The 22,034-nt window shown below is 41.4% G+C and overlaps 1 protein-coding gene across 1 annotated transcript in view; it reads left to right on the top strand.

The window, feature by feature from the left end:
• The window catches only part of LOC103356100 (parathyroid hormone 2 receptor-like), a gene marked incomplete at its 5' end in the record, with an annotated part of 96,370 nt that extends 81,716 nt beyond the window's left edge, over positions 1 to 14,654 (top strand). Inside the window, 2 exons of the mRNA XM_008280149.1 lie at positions 13,442 to 13,483; positions 14,268 to 14,654. Coding sequence (XP_008278371.1) covers positions 13,442 to 13,483; positions 14,268 to 14,654 — 429 coding nt within the window. The remainder of the gene's footprint in view (positions 1 to 13,441; positions 13,484 to 14,267) is intronic.
• Positions 14,655 to 22,034: the final 7,380 nt, after the last annotated feature.

Raw genomic sequence — 22,034 nt, 5'->3', positions numbered from 1 at the left:
ATATATAATAATATAATGTATAGAATACAATAATAACAATTATTTCCCCTAAGCACGTATTTCATACAGTATGCCATCACCATAGCTCTGATATTGACCGATTCCAGGCAATTCTACCTACACAGTAAAGAAACAATATCAGTACTGTCAGCATTTTATGATTAGATACATGTAAAAACAACAATTTTCTAACAGACCTTTTTTTTGTCCTTAAAATCTCTACGTTTCATATGATGGAAGATCTGGAAAGTCTAGACCAGGGATGGGCAACTGCCGGGCCACATGCGGCCCTCAGCATCACTTGGTGCGGCCTGCGAATTAATTTCTGATTTAAAATCTAATTGTTAATCGTTGGCTTCACTGTTTTTGAAGCAGCAGACTGTCTTGACCACGAGTGTAATTTTACCTCCAACCGCTGGAGGCTCTTCTTCATTGAACACAGGAGGTAGCTAATCTATTCATTCGAGCAACAGAGATATCCGCGCCAAAACGGAAGCTTGACCAGGAAAACCGCATGTTTCAGGCAAGATGGGAAACAGTTTACCTCTTCACAGAGTTCAAAGGCAAACCAATGTGTTTAGTGTGTCTTGAAACAAAATCAGCCATGAAAGATTACAATTTAAGTACACTACAACACCACGCAAAAAGACAAATACGAAAAATGCACCGGAGCCGCTAGAGCCGCTATCGTCGCTGACCTCAAAGGGAAAATTCACAGACAGCACAGCCTTTTCACCAAAACCACCACTGTACAGGAGTCGGCTCTCAAGGCGTCTTATGTTGTTACCCTTGAGCTCGCTAAAGCAAAGAAACCCCTGTCCGACGGTGAGATGGTGAAGCGCTGTGCAATCGAGATGGCTCGATCTTTCGGAGATGACAACATGGCTACAAACTTTGGAACAGTGTCTCTGTCTTGTCGCACGGTGACACAAAGAATTTTCAATATTCGGCAACATGTTGAGGAAAAGCTAAACGACGTCATGAATGACTGCAGATATTTCTCCCTGGTGCTGGATGAGGGTACAGATGTGACAGATGTGAGCCAGCTCCTCATTTTCACAAGAACCATTGACAGTTCATTTGAAGTGCATGAGGAATTGCTGAAACTGGTGTCTTTGCATGATACCACAAAGGGCACAGATATATTCAACGCAGTAAAAACGGTAGTAAATGAGCATGGGGGCTTCAGCAAACTTTCAGCCATTGTGACCAATGGTGCACCGTCCATGCAGGGAAGACGCACCGGATTTGCGGGGCTCCTCTATCAGAGCGGAGTTGGCTGCCCTGTACTGCACTGCATCATACATCAGGTGGGTAACTATTGATTTGATTCTGTTTAATGAATTTACAATAAAGACTATGAAAACAGTCTGAATATTATTTATTTTTAATTTACAGGAGGCCCTCTGCGTAAAGACAATCAACTTCAGCCAGGTCATGGGTGTAGTGACCAAAGTCACAAATCTTCAAGGGGGTAACAGGGCTCTCAATCCCAGAAAATTTGTTGCCTTTTTGGAAGAGGTGAATGCCGCCTATGGGGATTTACAGATGCACACTGACATCAGATGGATGAGCCGCAGAAAGTGTCTGGAGAGGTTTTTTGCGTTGCGCACTGAACTCCCTGTGTTTTTGGAGGACTGTGTTCGTTGTGATACGAGTGCATATTGCCACAAACTCCGGGATACAGCTTTTCTGTACGACATGGCCTTTCTGTCCGATATCACATCACATTTAAATAATCTTAGCATACAGCTGCAGGGGAGATGCCAAACTGTGTCGGACCTGTACGCACACATGAGCGCCTTTTGGCGCAAGCTGGCACTGTTCAGAGACAGTTTCTCATAAATAATAATAAATAAATAATAATAAATAATAATTTCTTGATGGGGCTGTAGAATCACGGGCAGGCTCAAAACAATTAATTTTTTGGGGTTTTTTTTTATAAAAGAGCTCTAAGGCTCTGTTGTAGGTAAATTCTCGGAGAGGTAAACCGCTGATGCTCAGCAGTGTACATGCGGCAAGCTGATCCCCTACAGCCTGTTTATCAAGAAAGTCTTCACCTACAAATAGAAACAACAATGACAGTTTCTCTCAGTTTTCTTCTCCAGTTTTCCATTTAAAATTGTTTCGAGTTTGAGTCTGATGATATATTATTAAATGTCTGCTGCTGTCCACTGCTCCTCCCTGTCTAATGTTACTTGTCTTATACAATTACATAAAACATTTACGTTCGATCATTTACATTCACATCACATATGATTACAGTGTGAACACTATTTTTTACCTGACCATCATCATTTGTGAGTCAGTAAAAGGCTAATGATACCTGGCTAGCGTCATCTTCATCAGGTGTCTTTCTCTTCTTAGAGAAATACACTCACCGGCCACTTTATTAGGTACACCTGTCCAACTGCTCGTTAACGCAAATTTCTAATCAGCCAATCACATGGCAGCAACTCAATGCATTTAGGCATGTAGACATGGTCAAGACGATCTGCTGCAGTTCAAACTGAGCATCAGAATGGGGAAGAAAGATGATTTAAGTGACTTTGAACGTGGCATGGTTGTTGGTGCCAGATGGGCTGGTCTGAGTATTTCAGAAACTGCTGATCCACTGGGATTTTCACGCACAACCATCTCTTGGGTTTACAGAGAATGTTCCGAAAAAGAGAAAACATCCAGTGAGCGGCAGTTCTGTGGGCGCAAATGCCTTGCGGATGCCAGAGGTCAGAGGAGAATGGCCAGACTGGTTCGAGCTGATAGAAAGGCAGCAGTCACTCAAATAACCACTTGTTACAACCAAGGTATGCAGAATAGCATCTCTGAGCGCACAACATGTCGAACCTTCAGGTGGATGGGCTACAGCAGCAGAAGACCACACTGGGTGCCACTCCTGTCAGCTAAGAACAGGAAACTGAGGCTACAGTTTGCACACGCTCACCAAAGTTGGACAATGGAAGATTGGAAAAACGTTGCCTGGTCTGATGAGTCTCAATTTCTGCTGTGACATTTGGATGGTAGGGTCAGAATTTGGCATCAACAACATGAAAGCATGGATCCATCCTGCCTTGTATCAACGGTTCAGGCTGGTGGTGGTGGTGTAATGGTATGGGGGATATTTTCTTGGCGCACTTTGGGCCCCTTAGTACCAATTGAGCATCGTGTCAACGCCACAGCCTACCTGAGTATTGTTGCTGACCATGTCCATCCCTTTATGACCACAGTGTACCCATCTTCTGATGGCTACTTCCAGCAGGATAACGCGCCATGTCATAAAGCACGAATCATCTCAGACTGGTTTCTTGAACATGACAGTGAGTTCATTGTACTCCAATGGCCTCCACAATCACCAGATCTCAATCCAATAGAGCACCTTTGGGATGTGGTGGGACGGGAGATTCGCATCATGGATGTGCAGCTGACAAATCTGCAGCAACTGCGTGTTGCTATCATGTCAATATGGAGCAAAATCTCTGAGGAATGTTTCCAGTACCTTGTTGAATCTATTGCCACGAAGGGTTAAGCTGACATGACCTCCGCCTTTGACTCCACCTAGTGGAGCATTTTTTGTTTTTGCTTCTGTGTGATACAACATGCTGGAGTGACGAGGGACCAGGTGTTTTGAATTGGCAATCAGCCGATTGCCCCAGCTGCAGCAAGGCGTGACTTGCCATTGACTCATCAGACCTGCACTCACCATATAAGCCACAAGTCGACGAGGGATCGCAGTAAAAACCCAAGTTAGTTTGTGCTTGCTTGTTTACTCTGCTTGTTGTTTTGATTCTGCTCCTAATTCTACTTTCCAGTGCTCCAGTTTTTGCCACGCTCACTGCCTTCAGAGATCCACCATTCATTCCCTCCTCCTCACCGATTGGATTCTACTGGCTCCAGCTCTCCATATCCTCTGTGTCCTTCTGCTGAAGTCATCTGGTCCACCTCCGTCTCCTCCGGCTCCCCAAACCTAGCATTCTGTATTGTAGTTTTTCAATCTCTCGTCTACTCAGTTGGTAGTATTAATATTTGATTTGTATACATTGTGGTAAGTTTGTTTATAATTCTGTAAATTTAGTTTGTCGTCCTCTAGAGGACGTTTTGATAAATTTCCAAAAGTAAGTATTGGTTAGTGGTAGTTTATATTACCGATTTGCTGGTTACTTGGTTACTCAATAAGTGTTTGTATTCTTGAATAAATATGATTGATTTCAACTGTTTGGTGGTCGAGTCATCTGCCTGCACTTGAGCCTTTGCATGTAAAACCGTGACATAAGGCAGTTCTGAAGGCAAAAGGGGGTCCAACCTGGTAGCAGCAAGGTGTACCTAATAAAGTGGCCGCTGAGTGTATGTGAACAAGCTCATCTGAAGATGCAGTTCGATCATGGCGTGTAGATGTTAGCTTAACACTATCAGTTTAGTCACGTTAGCGACACTGAGTTGGCCCTGGGCCCAATAAACTTAAGCTACCGTTACGTTACGTAACATTAGCTGGCCACCAATATTTGCAAATGTCTATTTGACTTGTAAAATCTATTCTGAGTTACCTTAAGCTAATAAGTCTACCTTTCCTCTGGTAAGTTGCTGCCCTATTCTCCAAGACGACTCTCTGACCTGGAGCTTGGTGCTGGACGTGACGTCACTTTCAAGGCCGCGATCTCACGAGTAATTAACGTCATATTAACCTCCCAAAGAGTAGAGACTGAGCAAAATAGTTATCTGTAGTTGACCTTAGTACCCGCCAGTAATTAACGTGGCATGAAATGAAATGAAAAATACTCCCAGAAGGGAAATTCAATCTTGTAAAAGCTCACTTTTAAAAATTAAAAAAAAAAATCAATATAACATATATTTTATACAAAACAATAATAATCATTCAGTCAGTCAATTGTCAGTCGGTCAGATTTGTTTTTTAAGGTGATGGCTGTTGGCAGGAATGACTTTCTGTATCTCTCTGTTCGACAGCGAAGCTGACGCAGCCTCCCACTAAACACACTCTGTTGATTCTTCACTGTGTTGTGAAGAGGGTGAGAAGAATCCTCCATCATCTTCATCACCTTGTGCAGCATTCTTTTTTGAACAATCAGCTCCAGTGGTTCCAGAGTTATCCCCAGCACAGAACCAGCTTTCTTGATCAGCTTGTTTAGTTTAGTTAGTTAGGCATGAACACCCCAAAGAGTAGAGACTGAGCAAGATAGTTATCCGTTGTTTACCTTAGTACTTCCGAGTACCGATCCAGTGCAGGATTCTGCTGTGAAGGTGGAGACATGTGCCAGTGGTGTATTTGTGACAATAAAAAAAAACAAAAACATTGAAGGAGCGGCAGCTAGGATTTAGGAATGAATTAATGTAGAGGAAACACTGCTTTTTGGCCAGTAGGAGACATATTCAAATATCATTTCTGTCAGTGTTTGGAGCAACGGCGCTGACAAGCCACAATTATTTCGTGTAACAAGTACCAGACTTAGAAAGACATGGTGCTTACTAATCCTCTGAACCATGAGCAATTTCTGGGTGTTTTTTTTCGTTCCGGTCACATTTTTACTTTGTGTTGGCTCATTTTTCTCTGCAATATGAAGCTCAACACCTCTATGAAGGTAACATGACGAGAAGTAGAGAGAGCTCAAATGTCCTCTGAGCAGTATACCAAAGTCATAATGCCATAAATTATACAGAAATAAAATGTCTGTTTTGATTTGAAGTGTCATAAATATAGATATTTTATAGATATTTTACACCTCTCATTCTTCCAACTCCTTCAATGTTGGCATTTCTCAAACCACTCTGCACATCAGCTTTAGATGGCAAATTTCATCCAGCTAAATATGTCTTCCAACAACCTGCTGACGACTTGCACATTTATATCCTGTTTTTCTTACGGTGGCCGACGGGGGCAAATGACTAGCTGCATATTTCATGAATACGTTGCATAAACAGAAACACGCTGAAAAAAAGAAAACACTGCCTATACAGAAGCGCTGCATAAATGAAAACAAATGCAAAAAGAGAACGCTTGCATATCCAGTCACAAAATGAAAGTGCCACAGGCCTCAAGGATCTTTAGCTTTTCAGTCACTGTGATTATATGGGTGCTAAAGTGCTGTTTTACCACTGTCTCCCTGTGTTCTTTCTGTTGTTTATGTTTATCCATGGAGACGAGAAAATACATACCTTTTCATACAGCCTTTCCCTCTACTACCATTACTTGTCTTGCTCACCATTGTCTGCCTCTCAGGTGAAAAGCACACTACTGTAGGATATGAACAGACACAGATGCCAAAGAGACACAAAACTTTCCAACTCCGGTCACAAGAAGTGGTAAATCAACTGATCAGACCGGCCGGAGCCTCAGATGGCAAGAGCCCAGGAAGTGGTAAATCAACTGATCACACCGTCGAGAGCTTCAAAGGGAACTAACAGAAGAGGGGCAGTCATAAAGAGAAAAAGCAAACATTCACCCACTTTGATTATCAACCCCCAAAGCCCAAAGTGCCTGACCAGCCAAATGGTGGTATGGAAAACAGACATCTGGGTGAATGTTTATTGCTCTCTCCTCCTTCCTGTGCCCCCTCTCTCTCTCCCTCTCAATTTGAGGAAAACTATCATGGACAATGTGAAGAAAGCACAGGATGATCTTAATGTGCCTTTACTATCTTATGTTATTTTAAGTATTGTTAAATGTGAAAGTACACAATATCATGGTAAACACCCCAAAAGCTTAATCACAGTTGGATAAGTTCTTCTTTATTTTATTAGCTTGTTACATAACCATATATATCCTAGTACTGTATTAGCTCGTATTCGTGCAAGATAAATATCCCATGTTTAGACTCAACAGGCTTAACTCTATATAATTACAAGTACATATAGTTCTAAAGTAACATTGTTACTTTTAGAACAAAACTCTTGACCCCCTCTGACCACAGGGGCATCAAATCTAGCACCCCCTCTGGGAGGAGAGTTCTTTGTGATTGGCCAGCTATTTCATTATTTAAAAAAAAACCCATTCACCCAAAAGACAGATGGATTTTCTACCGGCCACAATATCTCCCACTTTGGTCCATGTTACCAACTTCAACTGCAACATGCTGATCCAACTCTGCTGAAGCTGAAGGCCACGCCTCTCCCAACACCAGACGTTGCTGTACCCACTCTCGAATCCAAGGAAACTGCAGGGATTGAGCTTTCTTTCTACTAAACAGGTGCTTCAAAATTACAATTGGCCTTCAAACAAACATTGCAAATTTAACAGTTTATCTGCTGCTTTCAGTGAAAGGCTTTTCAAGTCTCCAGGCCACACTTCTGATCCACATTTGGTTTCTCACTCTCAGATTCTCACTCAGCATTTTCATCGTTTGTATTTTATGTTTTATGTTTGTTGTTATTTGTTTGTTGTAGTCAGTAATAAATGTTTTGTGCGTATACAGTGGTTTCTTGTGTTTTCTATAGCTTACTTTTAGTCACTTTACATATGTGATCTTTATAGTTACCTAAGCTCAGCTTTAATTCCCTGACATTATAAAACACTCTTGACTGATCACCAAGAGTAAACAGTTTATTAGAATTATTGTGCCGACTTGGAGATTATATCGCTGGACGAATAATTTAAGTTGGTTTTGATCATTTCAATTAATGCAATAATTTTCTTTATGGTGGAGATAAGTGTATCTTATTTCCCCCCTTACACTACTGCCCCTAGAGGCCTGTGGCACTTGCATTGTGTGACTGGATATGCAGCGTTTTCCCTTTGCAATGCATTACCGTGTCTGCAGCGTTTACCTTTTGCGGCACATTTCTGTTCATGCAATGTATTCGTGTATATGCAGCTCATTTGTGTGTATGCATGTCATTTGCCCCCGTCGGCCACTGTAGTTTTTAAGCAATGCTACATTTACTTTATCGCTGTGACGGTCTGTGAACTGTGGTTGTGCGGGCGGACCCGAACGAAAAGGGGAGGCAGGAGAAACAGGTTACAAAGAACAGGTTTTATTAATAAAGGTGAGGGAGTGGAGGTCACCAGGAGGAGGAATCAGATGCAGGAGTATCAGTCGAGGGGGTGCTGGTGGGGGGTTCGTCCGTGCTGAGATCTGAGGGGGGAGTGCCGCCAAGGTTGTGCTGTGGAGGGAGGCGTGGAGGATTCCGAGGACGGTGTGCGCAGGGACGGTGCTCAGGGGACGGTGCTCGTGGTATTTCTTCCCGGTGGAGGTCTTTCCCGGTGAAGGTGCTCGAAGAGGGGAACTTCTCGTGAGGGTGCTCGTAGCGGTGGGTTCCGTGGTGAAGCTGGTGAAGGATATGGCTGGTGTGGCAAGTAGAACGCTGGAGGCTGGAGTCGAAGAGGGACGCTGGAGGCATACAAAGAAAAACACGAATTACTCGAAACTCGAAAACACTCAAACTTAGCTAGAAGGCTTCACAGAGGAGAGCAGCTAAGCGGCCTGACCGTACCACAAGGATGTATCACAATCATCTGGCGCTGGAGATCTGTGAGACGCTCGTATTTCAGGTGCTCTGCTGATGAGTCACACCTGCCAGCGCGAGAATGTCCTCTCCAATTCGGCTCCGGCCAGCCTGAAGAAAAAGTCACACGCACACCAAGATACAGACACAGGAGGCAGAGAAAAACCAAAAACACAAAACATTCTCCATAACCCTCACAATCGCTCAAGTATGTCATATTTTGCTCTCAATCTCTCTAGTTGGTTTTCATACTTGTCTCCTCTCTGCTCTGTGTAAACACAGAATACAGTTCAGGTAAAAAAAATCCCCGAATTCTTGTCAAGTGACTGTTGATCAAAGTGGAATTGCTCATGTCATCTGTGTTCCTTCAATGAGTTTTTTTTTTTTACAGAATCGGGATTTTAAATGACACATGGAGCAAAGTTTTATGATTTCAAGCCAAGATTTGGTGAATTTGCCAACAGAACTGCACAATACATGATGAAAAATTGGAAATCTGATGATTCTTTGTTTCTCACATAAGTGGTGTAATTTGCCCATTTTTTAAAGACAATGTGGTTTTCTAAACTGTAGGCAGGTTTTTAGTGAGTTAAGTTGATGAATGTATCTGATGCTGTTTTTATTTTACACGTGTAGGCAACAGTGTGGGAGTATTGCAAGCTGTCAAATTAACACTGGATTGTCCTGAAGACCAGAAACACCGTCACAAATTTTGATTCCTAGAACGAAAAGAAAAAAGTTCCTGTCAGATTTAATAAATATAAATGGGTAACACATTAATTACTGAAAACAAAAACAACATTTTGTGTATTTTAGCATTAAATTCACAAAATTTAGTTATTGACTTTTAAGCTGTGCAGCAGTGATGGTCATGTATACTATGAAACCCTTAGGTGACAAGAAGTCAACATTCAAAGTCGGCATGAGAACCATTTTGTTAACACACACATAACACATTTAGAGTCCATAGATCCCAAAACGTGTGATTTTCCACCAAAGGATGCCTCATTGCAACCTTTCCGTTTTCATTTCATGGAAGCATTAGCCACGTTTATCTTGTATGAATGACTTTGTGTGACTGTCAGTGTCACAGTCAAGACTGCACTGTAGTATTCAGTGCAGCAGCTTGATAATGACATCAGTTCAGGCATAATTCAGCTCTGCCTAAATTTAAATGAATAAATTGTAATCATGTGTAAGTGGCCAAGACATTTCCTGTATATTAATTAAATTATATGGCATAAGCATTTGTTTACTTATAGTTTGGCGTACTTAGTGTCAACAGATGTGCTGACAGAATATTTCTCCCTTAAATTTATGAACAGAATTTCTGAGTGAATGAATGTAATGTAATTTTACCCTTAAATTGCCTCAGCGTGGTGCCTCTATCAGGAAATGAGACCTTTTATGGGAAAATTAAAATGGATTGATCAAATCAAATTACACTACAGAAGCTCAGAAAAGTTTCCAAAATAACTGTGGAACAAGCCTGGCTATCTCATACATACTGTTTTTTTTCTTAGCCATGGTATTATAGTCTTAATTTATTTTTTTTTAAAAAAGAAAGAAAGAAAAATGTGATCCTACAGTACCAAGCCAGCTGATAGTCAGTCTCTCTTTTGTCAAAATTGTAAGCCTGTACCCTTTTTTAAACAGTCCTGACCCATTTTATTGATTGATTTTTCTGCACTAGAAAGTAGTCAGACAAGCTCATCATAAGAATTTATAATGAATGTACCGTGCAACCTAAGTCTTGATATAAAATGATCTGGACAAAGATAAAATGCTTTAAATAATCACGTTGCTGTGTCTTTTAAAAATGTTTGGTCGTCCTACGATGTTGGCAGCATCCATTAGGGAAAACAAACAAACAAACAGCCATATTTTTTCCAGCCATGTCTAAGTGAAAATGAGTCATCATTTAAGATAGGATAAGTACACCAAAATTACAAAAAACTGAAATGCCCACAGTGATGTTTTCAAACAGGAAGCATGACTCATTATGACTTTAACTCAATTTTCTAGTTACAAAAGCTCATCTATAGACTAGATGACATGATTGTGAATTAAAGGGGCAGAGACTCCACTGTGGACAATGTACCCAGTTAGTGTGCAGATATCAGAAGGGATTTTTTTGTTCGAAGCCTGTGAGACCATTTGGTTTTTTAATTAATGTACTCAAAATGTGTGACCTCATGCACAGTTAGCCACAGCACATTCCTTAAATTATACCACAGATGATGTGACGGTTTGTGCTAAGTGACTGTGCGGGCGGACCCAAACGAAAAGGGAGACGGGGAGAAGGGTTAAAGGAAACAGGATTTATTTAGGGAAGGTGGTGGAGTGATGGGCACCAGGAGGCAGAAACATAGTCCGGTGAAGGGGTGCCGGTCGTGGGGGGTGCTGAGGGTGGTGCACAGGGGTCCGATGCTCAGGGTTCTTCCGGTGATGGTGCCCGTGGTCCTGAATTCCCGTGAGTGCAAAACGCTGGAGTGCCTGGAGGAGTGCTGAGTGCAGGAGCCAAGGAGGAACACTGGAAGCAGGCAGAGAAAACACATACAATAAACTCGAGACTAGAGAACAACAAAAGTGCTAGAAATGCTCAGCGAAGTGTAGCAGCTAGCGGCCTGACTGTACCACGAGGTAGGTATCACAATCCTCTGGCGTTGGTCTTCTGTGAGAAGCCAGTATATAAGCAGGGCACGGCTGATGAGCCGATGAGCCACAGCTGCCAGCGAGCGCGTGTCTCTCCTGATCGGCTCCGCCCAGCCTGCAGAGAACAGAGGCACACCCACCAAAGCACAAAGACAGACAAAATCCCAAAAACACAGTGAACACAGTCTATGACCCTCACAGATGAAGGTCACATAATTCTTACTGAAATCAGACGGTTACTAGTATTTAATCATGCAAAGGGTGGAAGATGAAGCTCATTTATTCCTCAGGAAATTATCATCATTATTATTATTACTATTTGATTAATGTGATGTGATTTCTGTGTGTGCACTTTGGCTCCTCATTGATGTTTGAAGCAATAGTGCCATTTTCTTTTAACCATTTACACAGAAGTTCAGTCATTGAAAGTAAAAGCAAAGCTACAAAAAGCATTAAAAGAGAGGTACTGAGTATAATTTGAAGTCTGTCATTCTAGTGCTGAGCATCCGCAGGGTCTATTAACATGTAGGCGGGCCTGGAGCTAAAATTATCTGCTGGGCCTCTGTTAACCCTCCTTTCCTCCCACTTTCTACACTGAATGCGTGTAATTATTTTTGTGATCAATAATTCATTAGAAGCATTTAATTGTGAAGCTGCATCGAGCACAGTACTATTGTAATAATGCCGTTAAACTGTGACAGTGGAATCATCTTTAGTATAGGGGTCTCAATTAGCTTCCCACATCAGGGATGTATATTACCAGCACTGCACTTTTCTACAGCATACATAAATAATTTAAGTTAATTAGTGGTATTTGTATCACCAGTGGTCTTGTATTTTGAATTTTCTCTTATGGGTGAGCAAAATCTATGGGTGATCCACACCTGTCTTATGAGCTATGTACAAAAACCCCACAAACTGAAATCGATACTTAAAGAACATCTAATACAGAACTAATGAAAGATGATCTTAGATTTAACATTTCCTGAGAACCTTCCTGAATCACTTTTGTAGCTGTAGGCTTTTACAGTGAATTATACAACTCCCTTACGCTGATAGCTGCCGCATGATCTCCATGCAGGTCATTGTCCAAGGCTGTCTTCTGTTGCACCTGACAATGTGGTACTCTGTAGGCTACAATACAATCAAATCGCTGCCAATATCTCAATGAATGTCACACCTAACCCCTTGCCCACTTCTCATATTAGTTATGAATTGCTTTGCTTTAGAAAGATGTCAGTACCTTTCACAGCATGTGCTGCTCCAATGACATGCCGTCCAACACCACCTCACTGACTCAGCTGGATGTGTTGTCACTTTGTTCAGTTCCAACAGCAGGAGCTGAGGCTCATCAGTGTTGAATCGCTCTTTTTCATTCCTTGGCAACATTTTTTGAGAATGAAAACCTGCCACAAACATGTGAAACAGGTTGTTAGGTAGTTACACAGCGATTGATGCGTATTGTGCTAAGTGTAACATCTTACGAATGCATGCAGGTGATCAAACAGGCTGCCTTTATTAGACTGAAATAGGCAATTTACAGAAAATCTGGGGAATTCAGAAGTAATAATGCAAGTGTTTCTTGCATGAGGCCCATTTTGTATTAAATTGGTGTGAACCAGGAAATGGGAAGCTTGAAACCTTAGTGACGCAGAAGTTGGAGAGTCTTTAGGTGTCCCTGTTAGTGATGCAGCCTAAGCAGCATGATGTTTGTGCTTTCACCGTGTGTGTGTAGTGATTTTAGCCACAGCTTGTGTTCCTGGAATTCTTCTTAACAAAGAGTAAAACTCCGAGCTACTCAAATATTCTTAAAAAAGCACATTGGGGGTCTTAAGAATTGAACAGCAATGGAGATGTTATTAGTGTAACTTTTTTTAAATGCTTTGTACAAATATTCTTATTAAATCACTATTAGAATGAGCTTTTTGGAGGCTGTTCCACTTTACAGCGTGTAATGGGTTGATTTGTGATTTTTTTTTAGATTCACTGCCAACATTTCTCTTGTCAGTAAATATGTGCATCTTCCCATCATCTATCACTTTCTCTAGGAGAATTTCTTGGTCTCTTGTTTAAGTCCTTCATATCATGTTGTGGAGCAGGTCAGATGGGAGGCAGCATGAGCAGAACTGTCACCCCCCCACCCCCACCCTTTTTTTTTTTTTTTTTTTAAATTAGATAAGCACTATTTGAGGAGCACTATTAGAAACAAAGTGGTAATAGCTGGATTATGGATGGTACTGCACTCGGATAAAAATGGGTTGTGATCAGAGATTATCATCCCATGTGTAACCTGTTGTGATGTGACCTTACAACTTGTATTTTAATCCTTTCTTTTCAGGGCTTCTTTGTGTCCATTATCTATTGTTACTGCAATGGAGAGGTGAGTGGACAATGTTCAGGGTTTTTGTTGTTGTTGTTGTTGTTGTTTTTAACAATGGGATTCATAACAGCGAAAGGCAATTCATCTGCTTGTTGCCCTACCATACCATTTGTTCATACTCTCTGTGTGCTCCTGTATTGTCTCATAATTTTTGTACTCTTAGTTCACAACCAAAATTTCAATATCTGCCAGTTTGATCTTCACAAAATCTCATCTGTTCTTTTCACCTTTCTTCACTTTGCTTTTGTGATCATTGTCTTTTTCATCCTCCCAGAACTCTGAGTGGCTGCAATCAAAACAACCCTAAATTACATAGAGGGTTTTTGTTTTCTGTTGAATTTAAGTTTTATATCATGATTTGCTATTTTGTTATTTACATTAAAACCAATGACTCAGGTAATGTCAAAAGATCTCAGCCAACATGTAGATTTAACACCATCTGTAGCGCTACAGAACTTTAATGCACAGTTTTAGTCAGTCTGCCCACATATTGTGTGTGTTGTTGAACCTTTTTGGCCAACCTGTCTGTAGAAAACTGTAGGCAGCTCTTTCTACTAAACAAACATGAACACTGAGTGTTTGTTACCAGTGACAGAATTGAAAATAAATATTGTGCCAAACCATCCTGAAACAGCATTTGCAAAAACCTAACATTAAACAAGTACAGGAATTATCCTTTCTAAACAAGGATTAATTATATCAAATCAGGATAACCAATATGTTTGCAATGAAATACCTCTGGATGCCTCCTCTGCAGTCTGTAATCTGTTTGCAATATCCACAGGTCCAGACAGAGATAAAGAAAACGTGGACACGCTGGAACCTGGCCTTTGAGTGGGAGGGCCCAGTGGTGTGCGGCCGATACCGTTACGGCTCTGTGGTTGTCGGTCTTAACAACAACAGCACCAGCAGTCAGTCCCACCTGGCAGGTGGTGGGCTGTCTACACGCTCCACCACGCTTGTGTCCAACCGTGCTTCTCAGAGCACAGGTCCCCCCGTGGTCAGCATGCATGCCACGCTCCCAGGGTACGTAATCAGTAACTCTGATCCATCCATACCTGAAGAACCCGAGGACAGTGGGCCCAAGCAGGTGGACGATATCTCACTAAAGGAAAATCTGCCGGTTCTAAACACGAGCGCAGCAGCTGAGGATGAGGAAGAAACACTGTAACAGTTGTCTAATGTCAAAAGAGGCTGTAGAGAGTGAGGAAATACCGTGCAGGTGGAGCCTTGCAAATCCATTACAGCCTTGCGTAATTCAAGTTCTGACAAAGGAAGCAAAGGGAACTTGAACCTCCTCATGAAAAAGTGCTTAAATGCAAGAACTGAATTATGAAGTCGGATGCCAGATAATGACACTGTTGCCATAGCTACACACTGGACACTGCCAACAGGAATCACCAAAATGTGAATTTTTGTCATATATATATATATATATATATATATATATATATGTATATATGTATATTGTTAGGTTTTAACGTGTGTGCATTTTTGACTCATTTTTGAAGTGGACCCAGAATGTGACGAGGGAGACAGGTAATAATAATAAGAAGGTTTATTGCGGGACAGGAGTGAGGACACCAAGGAAACAGGAGGTAGGAGTGCCGGTGCATGCTGGTCTTCGTGGAGGAGGAATCCGTGCTCCAGGGGGAAAGGTGCTTGAGGCGTGCAAAACCAGTGAGGGGAGAGCTGGAGAGCTGCTGCTGGTGGCTGACTCGTGACGTGGCTGGGGGAGGACATCAGGCTGAGGAGGCTCTGAGGAAGGCGAGGAAAACGAGAGAGTAGGTTAACAATACGAATAATAAGCACGAGAACTAGTTGTGGCCGATCTACCGCTCAAAGCAGAGTGAATCGTCTAGCGCTGCATCACGGGGAGAAGCTAGCTTAAGAGCAGCGCTGATTGTGATAAGGGACAGGTGCGGTGGAGAGCGAGCCCCACCCAGCCTGAAAATGCAAAGCACAGCAGCACAGTAAAACCACACACAGGAAATAATACTACCAAAACAAAGGTTCTAGACTTGAACCCTAACACATTTGAGTTTTGTTTTGTTCAGAACCGGCTCAGGAGATTGCCGATGACTCACACCTCTCCAACATCTTGCTTACTTTACGCACAGCAGTAAAAGAACCTTCATCAATAGGTGGCATTTAGCAGTAACTGAAAAAAGAGAGACTCCCTGCAGATTCAGTATTCTTCCTACTAATAGAATATACTGATTGGTCACAACATGAAAGCCAATGACAGGTGGAGTAAACAACATTTATAATCTTTTCACAGTGTTCTGTTGGGAAACCCTGGGGTCCTGCTATTCATGTGGATATAGCTTTGACACTTACCACACAAAATAGACACTGTATCGACTAAACCAAGCCCTTTAGCAGCTGTATTCCACCAAAAAACTACTCAGGAATGGCTTGAGGAATGTGACAAGGAGCCCGAAGGTATTGATCCCGACCTCTAAATTCCCCAATGTGGAAAATAGAGCCCATTGTCACTTTAAGTCATTTACAAGAGTTTCTCACTTTTCTGTTGGTTTAACTGCATTTCCAGTAGAAGGCAATATATACGATGTAAGAGGAGGATGCATCCTGATGATGAATGCTCTTCAAGGATGAACTGAATGTCATGGTGAAACACTGTAATGTACTTTCTTGTGTAGTCAGCCCACTTTTTAAAGAATCTTGTGTTTTGTGGAGATCAACTTACCATGGAACAAAATGAATTTCTGTTTAGGTACAGCTTTAATGTAGTTTTCCGTGTACATAACCCCTTTGCTGTGTTTCTTGCTTGTAGGGGACTGGCACGTACAGTTTTTATGACACATGAAAATCCATGTGACATTGCGACAACATTAATAACATTATTTTTTAATAATCTGCCTTTGTGCTGCCTGAGAAGCACTATATTTGGTGGATGTCTAATGCGTGTCTGCTTTGTGCATGCTTGTTTGTCAGTGTATCAGATGCGGTGGTTGTTCACAGAAAGTTCTTGTTGTACATGTGCCTCTCATGCTTGAAAAACTCAGCTTGAAAGGATTATTTTGAATCTTATCTGTTCTTGTGCTGAATGTGTTTAGCTGGGTTTTTTTCTTTGTGATGCTTGTTTGTGTGTCCCTCTTCTGTTTTCTTTCTCCCTCCATCAAGTCTGCTTCCTGTCTGTAAACTACTAATAAAGGTTTCACATTGTTAGCAACCTGCTGCGCTACTCTTTGATATTCACTGGATGGGAAGTGCTAAATAACACTGTTTTGTTTTTTGTTTTTTTTAAATTAACTTAAATAACAATTACTAAATATATAATGGCATTACACTAGCATCATTTTTATTTAATGGCCTAAACCAAACATTCACTGAATCACGACGTATTTAAGCTAGTTCATAGCGGCTTTATCCTTATTGATACTCCACACATTGTTAGATCTGTTGGATTGTCAACAACCACTTGCTTCTTTTTGCATAAACAATGGGCACCAAAGTGTGATTCATTCAGATTTACTGGCATGCTAAATAGAAAACACAAAACAGCAGCCAGTCCTAACTTTTTAAAACATTCATAAAGTCAAATTATGTGTTCATTCCTTGATTATTTACATTTCTTTAGCCAGTAAAAGTCCATTGATTGAAGGAATTACAAGCTCTTGTTAATTAATGTTAGTATTTCATAGTTTTAGCATTTTAGAGATGCCAATGATGCCGCAAACTGAAAAGTTAGGTCTAGAGGTCTGGAGATGCATACAGGGGTTCTTGACACGATGTAGGTCAGGTGCGTATGTTGGGCACAGCTATGTCTTAGTTAATAATATTCAAATATCACTTTTTAAAGACATAATTACTGTTTTTGAACCATGTTTGAACTGATGTAGTTTTGGTTGTGTTTTAGCCACATGCTAAACAAATTTTTTTTTTAGAAACTATAGAACTATATGGTATCTTTCAAAGAGAAGCTTTTCTATGTGGGTTTTGCCAAATAGGTGCAGATAGGAAGAGGTGGATGTTAATAATTTGCCAGAGTGAACAATTTTCAATCAAAAGAAGTTATTGGTTGTTGATTTTGACTGCTCGACAACCATTAGCCAATGCTCATCAGTTTGCAACCTTGTATCCAGAAAATTAAGTTTCTAAACTGCATTCTCACGCTTTGAGGGAAAGTGTTTTTCTGTCAGATTACGTTTTTTCGTGACATATCTCCTACATGTTTCTAATCAACATGTATTTTCAGTTTATTTTGTTGTTTTACTGTCACTCCTTTTCAAGCAACCAATCATATGTTAGATGAGGCGAGACTCACCACCCTGGCAACCCATAAAACAGAGGAGAATCTCCAAACGAGTAAAAGAGTCTAATTTTAACCCAAACCATGACATTTCTTTAACCAAAGGGCAAGGACCCTATTGTTCCTGCTCCGTTTCTTTCTTTCTTCTTCTTATTTGCCTGACCAACGCGAAAACCTTAATTAGACCCCCTAAACATGCTCAAAAATTCACCAAAATTGGCATGCACGTCCGAATCGGTAAAAAATTTGATAAAATGAAAAAAACAAAACAAAAAGGCTCTCTAGCGCCACCTAGTTACAGAAAAACATACTAAAATGGCCCTAGCGCCCAGTAGGAATGTCGTACAGAGATCAAACCAACACCAAAACGTTCGTCTCAATGACACCCACAAATCTCGTGCTGACACCCCGACCTATCTCCAACAGGAAGTCCGCAATTTGCCTTACAAAGTAAGAAAATGAGCGAAAACATCTTGTGGGAAAAAATTATCTTGTCTGACACCGTAACTCGTACCAACTTGAAAATTGCACAGGAGACAGAGAAGGCCTTGATGTACAAATGTTCTGAAGGGATTTGGCGTTTCTCAATCGGTTTTCGAATGGCGAGCCGTTAAAGTTGATGAGCTGCCGCAGCCTCAGCTCATACTTTGTATGACTGTCTATGGGACATGTGCAGACATGCTGTGACATTTGGTCATCTACACAAAAAACTAAAGGTCCTACAGCTTTACAAATGCCACTTTGCAAGCAGGGGTCCTTGGACCCTAATGAGAAGAAGAAAGAAAGAAAGAAAGAAAGAAAGAAAGAAAGAAAGAAACGGAGCTTTGCAGCAGGGGTCCTCGGACCCTAAATATGCTGTTTTTACATATATTTGGTGAAAATTGTTGCTGTATGGGAGAGAGAAAGTGAGTAAAACTCTCAGCTCTCTCAGCCAGGGGCATGCAGAACGACATCATCACAGCTCAGTGCAGCTGCTCCTGTAACTCACTGACAGGCTGAGCAGAGAGAGAAACATGGCTCCTTCAACTTCAAGCAGGTTTAACTTGAAGAACGGTCAGACGGGCATGAAGTGGCAACACGGACCGAGGACCCGACAAACGCTGCTTGCAGCTTTAATCAATATAATTGCCCTTGTGTCGAGCTCCCAGCTTAAGTAGAAAGTAATGTGTGCTGCTGTGCACTTGGAGATCTGAAAGTCGACCTTTATGAAAAATACAAAAGCTGTGCATTAGCTCTGCTGTAACAGTTTATGATACTTCATGTACTGGAGCTTAAACCGGCCACTTCAGGAGCAGGAGCATCAGCTCACTTAATGTTTTTTTTTTCAGGACATTGTATCATAGATTTCAAGTTTTTGTCCATCTGTAGTCTCTTTGTGTGTGTATGTAAGAGATAGTGTGACAGTGTAACCTAGTTTCTTTTTCTGGACTAGCCTCTGTCTGTTTTTTAGGGGTTATAGAAGCAAAATAAACCATAGAGTGTCTTTTCAGGCACATCAGTTAAATTAGCAAAAACAAACAAACAAAAAGTAATTTTAAAATTTAACTCTTACGGAAATGCAAATGATGAATTAACACACACAGTTACTATAGCAATTTCAGATTTTGTTCTTTTGAGCTCACTGTTACTTGGTACATTATCACCATCAAAGTGTAATATAGTGGTACCAATTAAAAGGTTCCATATGTAGCCCTGGCTAATTTAAGTTAATCCCTAATATGTGAACTACTCCTTAATATTCAAATAACCATTTTCTTGCCAACTAATAGGTTCATGTAAGTTTGCTCCATATTAATGTGCTTTAATTTTATTAATATGGTTACTTGAATATAAAAGTGATACTGCAGTTTTAAGTTGGTTGGTTGTAATGTACTGGACTAGCGTGTGGCATGTGCCGACTACAACCTATGCTGTCTAATTTTTATGTTTTGTGATTTGCTGCGCATGTCTCATGTCACATTTTGAGTTGTGTGATTGGTGGTTGAGCTAGGGGGTGGGGTTGTTTTTTTGTTGGTGGGACTGCAGCGGACGAGGTGATGGTCGCGACGGAGGAGCTGGAGGGAAGACGAACTAAAACGGAGTTAGCAAAGTGTGTTTTTGGGACTGACCAGCCCGGTCAGTCTGCCATTTTGAGCGTTTAACGGCTTTCGCCACAAGTGGAGGTGAGAAGTCGAGAGCGTTTTAGTAAGGGCATTTTATGGGATTTTTTGCAAATCTGGCAACTAAATCGTTACCAAACAATTTCTTCACCAATATGTTTCTAAAGGTGTGTAATAACATGCCTTAAAATGTTGAAGTTCAATTCCCGTGGGAAACCTTAAAAAAAACCTGCTCAAGTTAGGGTACCCATAAGTGATTGATGAAAATTAGATTTTTTTTTAAAATCAGGCCTTCAGTAACTTATGAGGGGTCAAATCAGGGTTTTTTCATGATTCTGAATTGATTGTTAGCATTTATATTTCACCACAAACACTCCTTTGATGAAAAAGACCACACTCACCTTTGCATTCACAATACTTTTTATTTCACATATAATACCCTGTTTTTTCTCATTCTAAGGGCAGTTTATGGGATTTTTTGCAAATCTGGCAACTAAATCTTTACCAAACAATTTCTTCACCAATATGTTTGTAAAGGTGTGTAATAACATGCCTTAAAGTCAAGTCACATATAATACCCCATTTTTTCTCATTCACAATGTCAGAAGCTTCAACAGTCATTGATTACGTCTTCTTCAGACTCAACAACAACATGACTGCGGTTTCTGCATGTGATGCCTTTACACACTCCACAGGCCGAGATGCACGTGACCCCATTCTTCTTGCAGCTGCACCGCTGGTTGCTGCAATCTCCATGACAGTTACAGCTTGTGAACTTCAGGAGCTCCTCAGGAGCCATGGGGTCCAGTGTTGGAACTGGCTCATACCCATGTACACCTAATGTCCACCCATAGTCACTGGGGTTCAGAGACATGCTCTGTAGGAGGATCCAGTCCCGGGTCTGCAGGTAGGCACGGAGTGAATGCTGAGCAGCTGCACCCCTCTGTTGGAGGTAGAGTCTGGTTTGATCACTCCTGCCGCTGCCTTCCTTGAGAACATGTTATACCGAATTTCACCCAATGTATTATCTGGTCCATGATAAATGTACTGGAAAATCACAGTACCAGCCTGAATCACTGCCTCCTTGGTGGCTTCTGTGTCAAGGAAGATGTCCATGTACTCATCCATGTCCCCTGCACAAAACCTGGAAAAATGCACCAGGTTTGTGTCAAGTATAATGTGAAACAGAAATACAATTGTTATTGTTATTATCATTATTTTAAAAATATTTTTACTATGATGACAATCATAATAATAATAGTAATAATTATTATTTGTCAAAGCAATGGTAGTATTATCATTATTACCTGTCAAATAGAGTTGTTTTCCCATGGCCAGCAATTGCAGAAACCGTGTCACAACCCGTGAAGGCGTGACAGAAGAGCAGGTAGCCCCTCTGTCTTTCCGAGAGAGATTCTTGGATCTTTCGGACGTCGTAAGAGCCGTTAGATGTGGTGAAGAAGAGTGGATGGTGGCTGCTTGAGCTGTGGTGCACCAGCATCACCAGCACGTCTGCATCTTCTGCCCTCACCTGAAAATAGAACAAGATATACAAAGCATAATTAACCATTTAAAAACAGATCAAAGTTTTCAACAATGTGAATTCTCTTCTTTTTAAACTACTCCACCCACCCCTCTATCTAGTAGTTGCTGAAGGAAAATACAGACACAAATGTTACTGACCTCAACAGAGCAGTCTGAAGCAGCCGTCAATGCCTCTCTCACAATTGAAGTGTCAGCATCATTGTCACACTGCTCCACAGTGATATGATGTTTTCAGAAGGTTGAAGAGAGGAGGTGGATGAGCTCACTCTTGTTATGAGTGTTGTCCAGGAACTTTGCTCTTGGGGTCCAGTGAAACATATCCGGTCGAATCTGGAGATCACAGCAGGAGTTCTTAGTACGCCGGATGTGGTCATGATCTTTTGGTGATCTGCTGTAGCCATCAAAGACCACAATGATCTTCTGGGAGCAGCGGCCCAGACACCGCACGTAGCTCAGGTAACTGTTGGCGATCTCCTGACAGCTCTGATGTTGTTCCCACTTCACCATGTAGAGAAGCCACCCACCATCAATCACCAGGGTGCAGCAGGGTTGGTTAGTGAGGTCAAGTGGATCAGTTAACGCCTTCAGGCTTGTATTTGAAAAGTCTGCCTTGTTTGCCTTGTTCATCTTC

The sequence above is a fragment of the Stegastes partitus genome, unplaced genomic scaffold, assembly GCF_000690725.1.
Source record: "Stegastes partitus isolate 25-593 unplaced genomic scaffold, Stegastes_partitus-1.0.2 Scaffold183, whole genome shotgun sequence".
Taxonomy (NCBI): Eukaryota; Metazoa; Chordata; class Actinopteri; family Pomacentridae; genus Stegastes; species Stegastes partitus.
The sequence above is the reverse complement of the archived record's forward strand: the minus strand, read 5'-3'. Positions and strand labels throughout refer to the sequence as shown.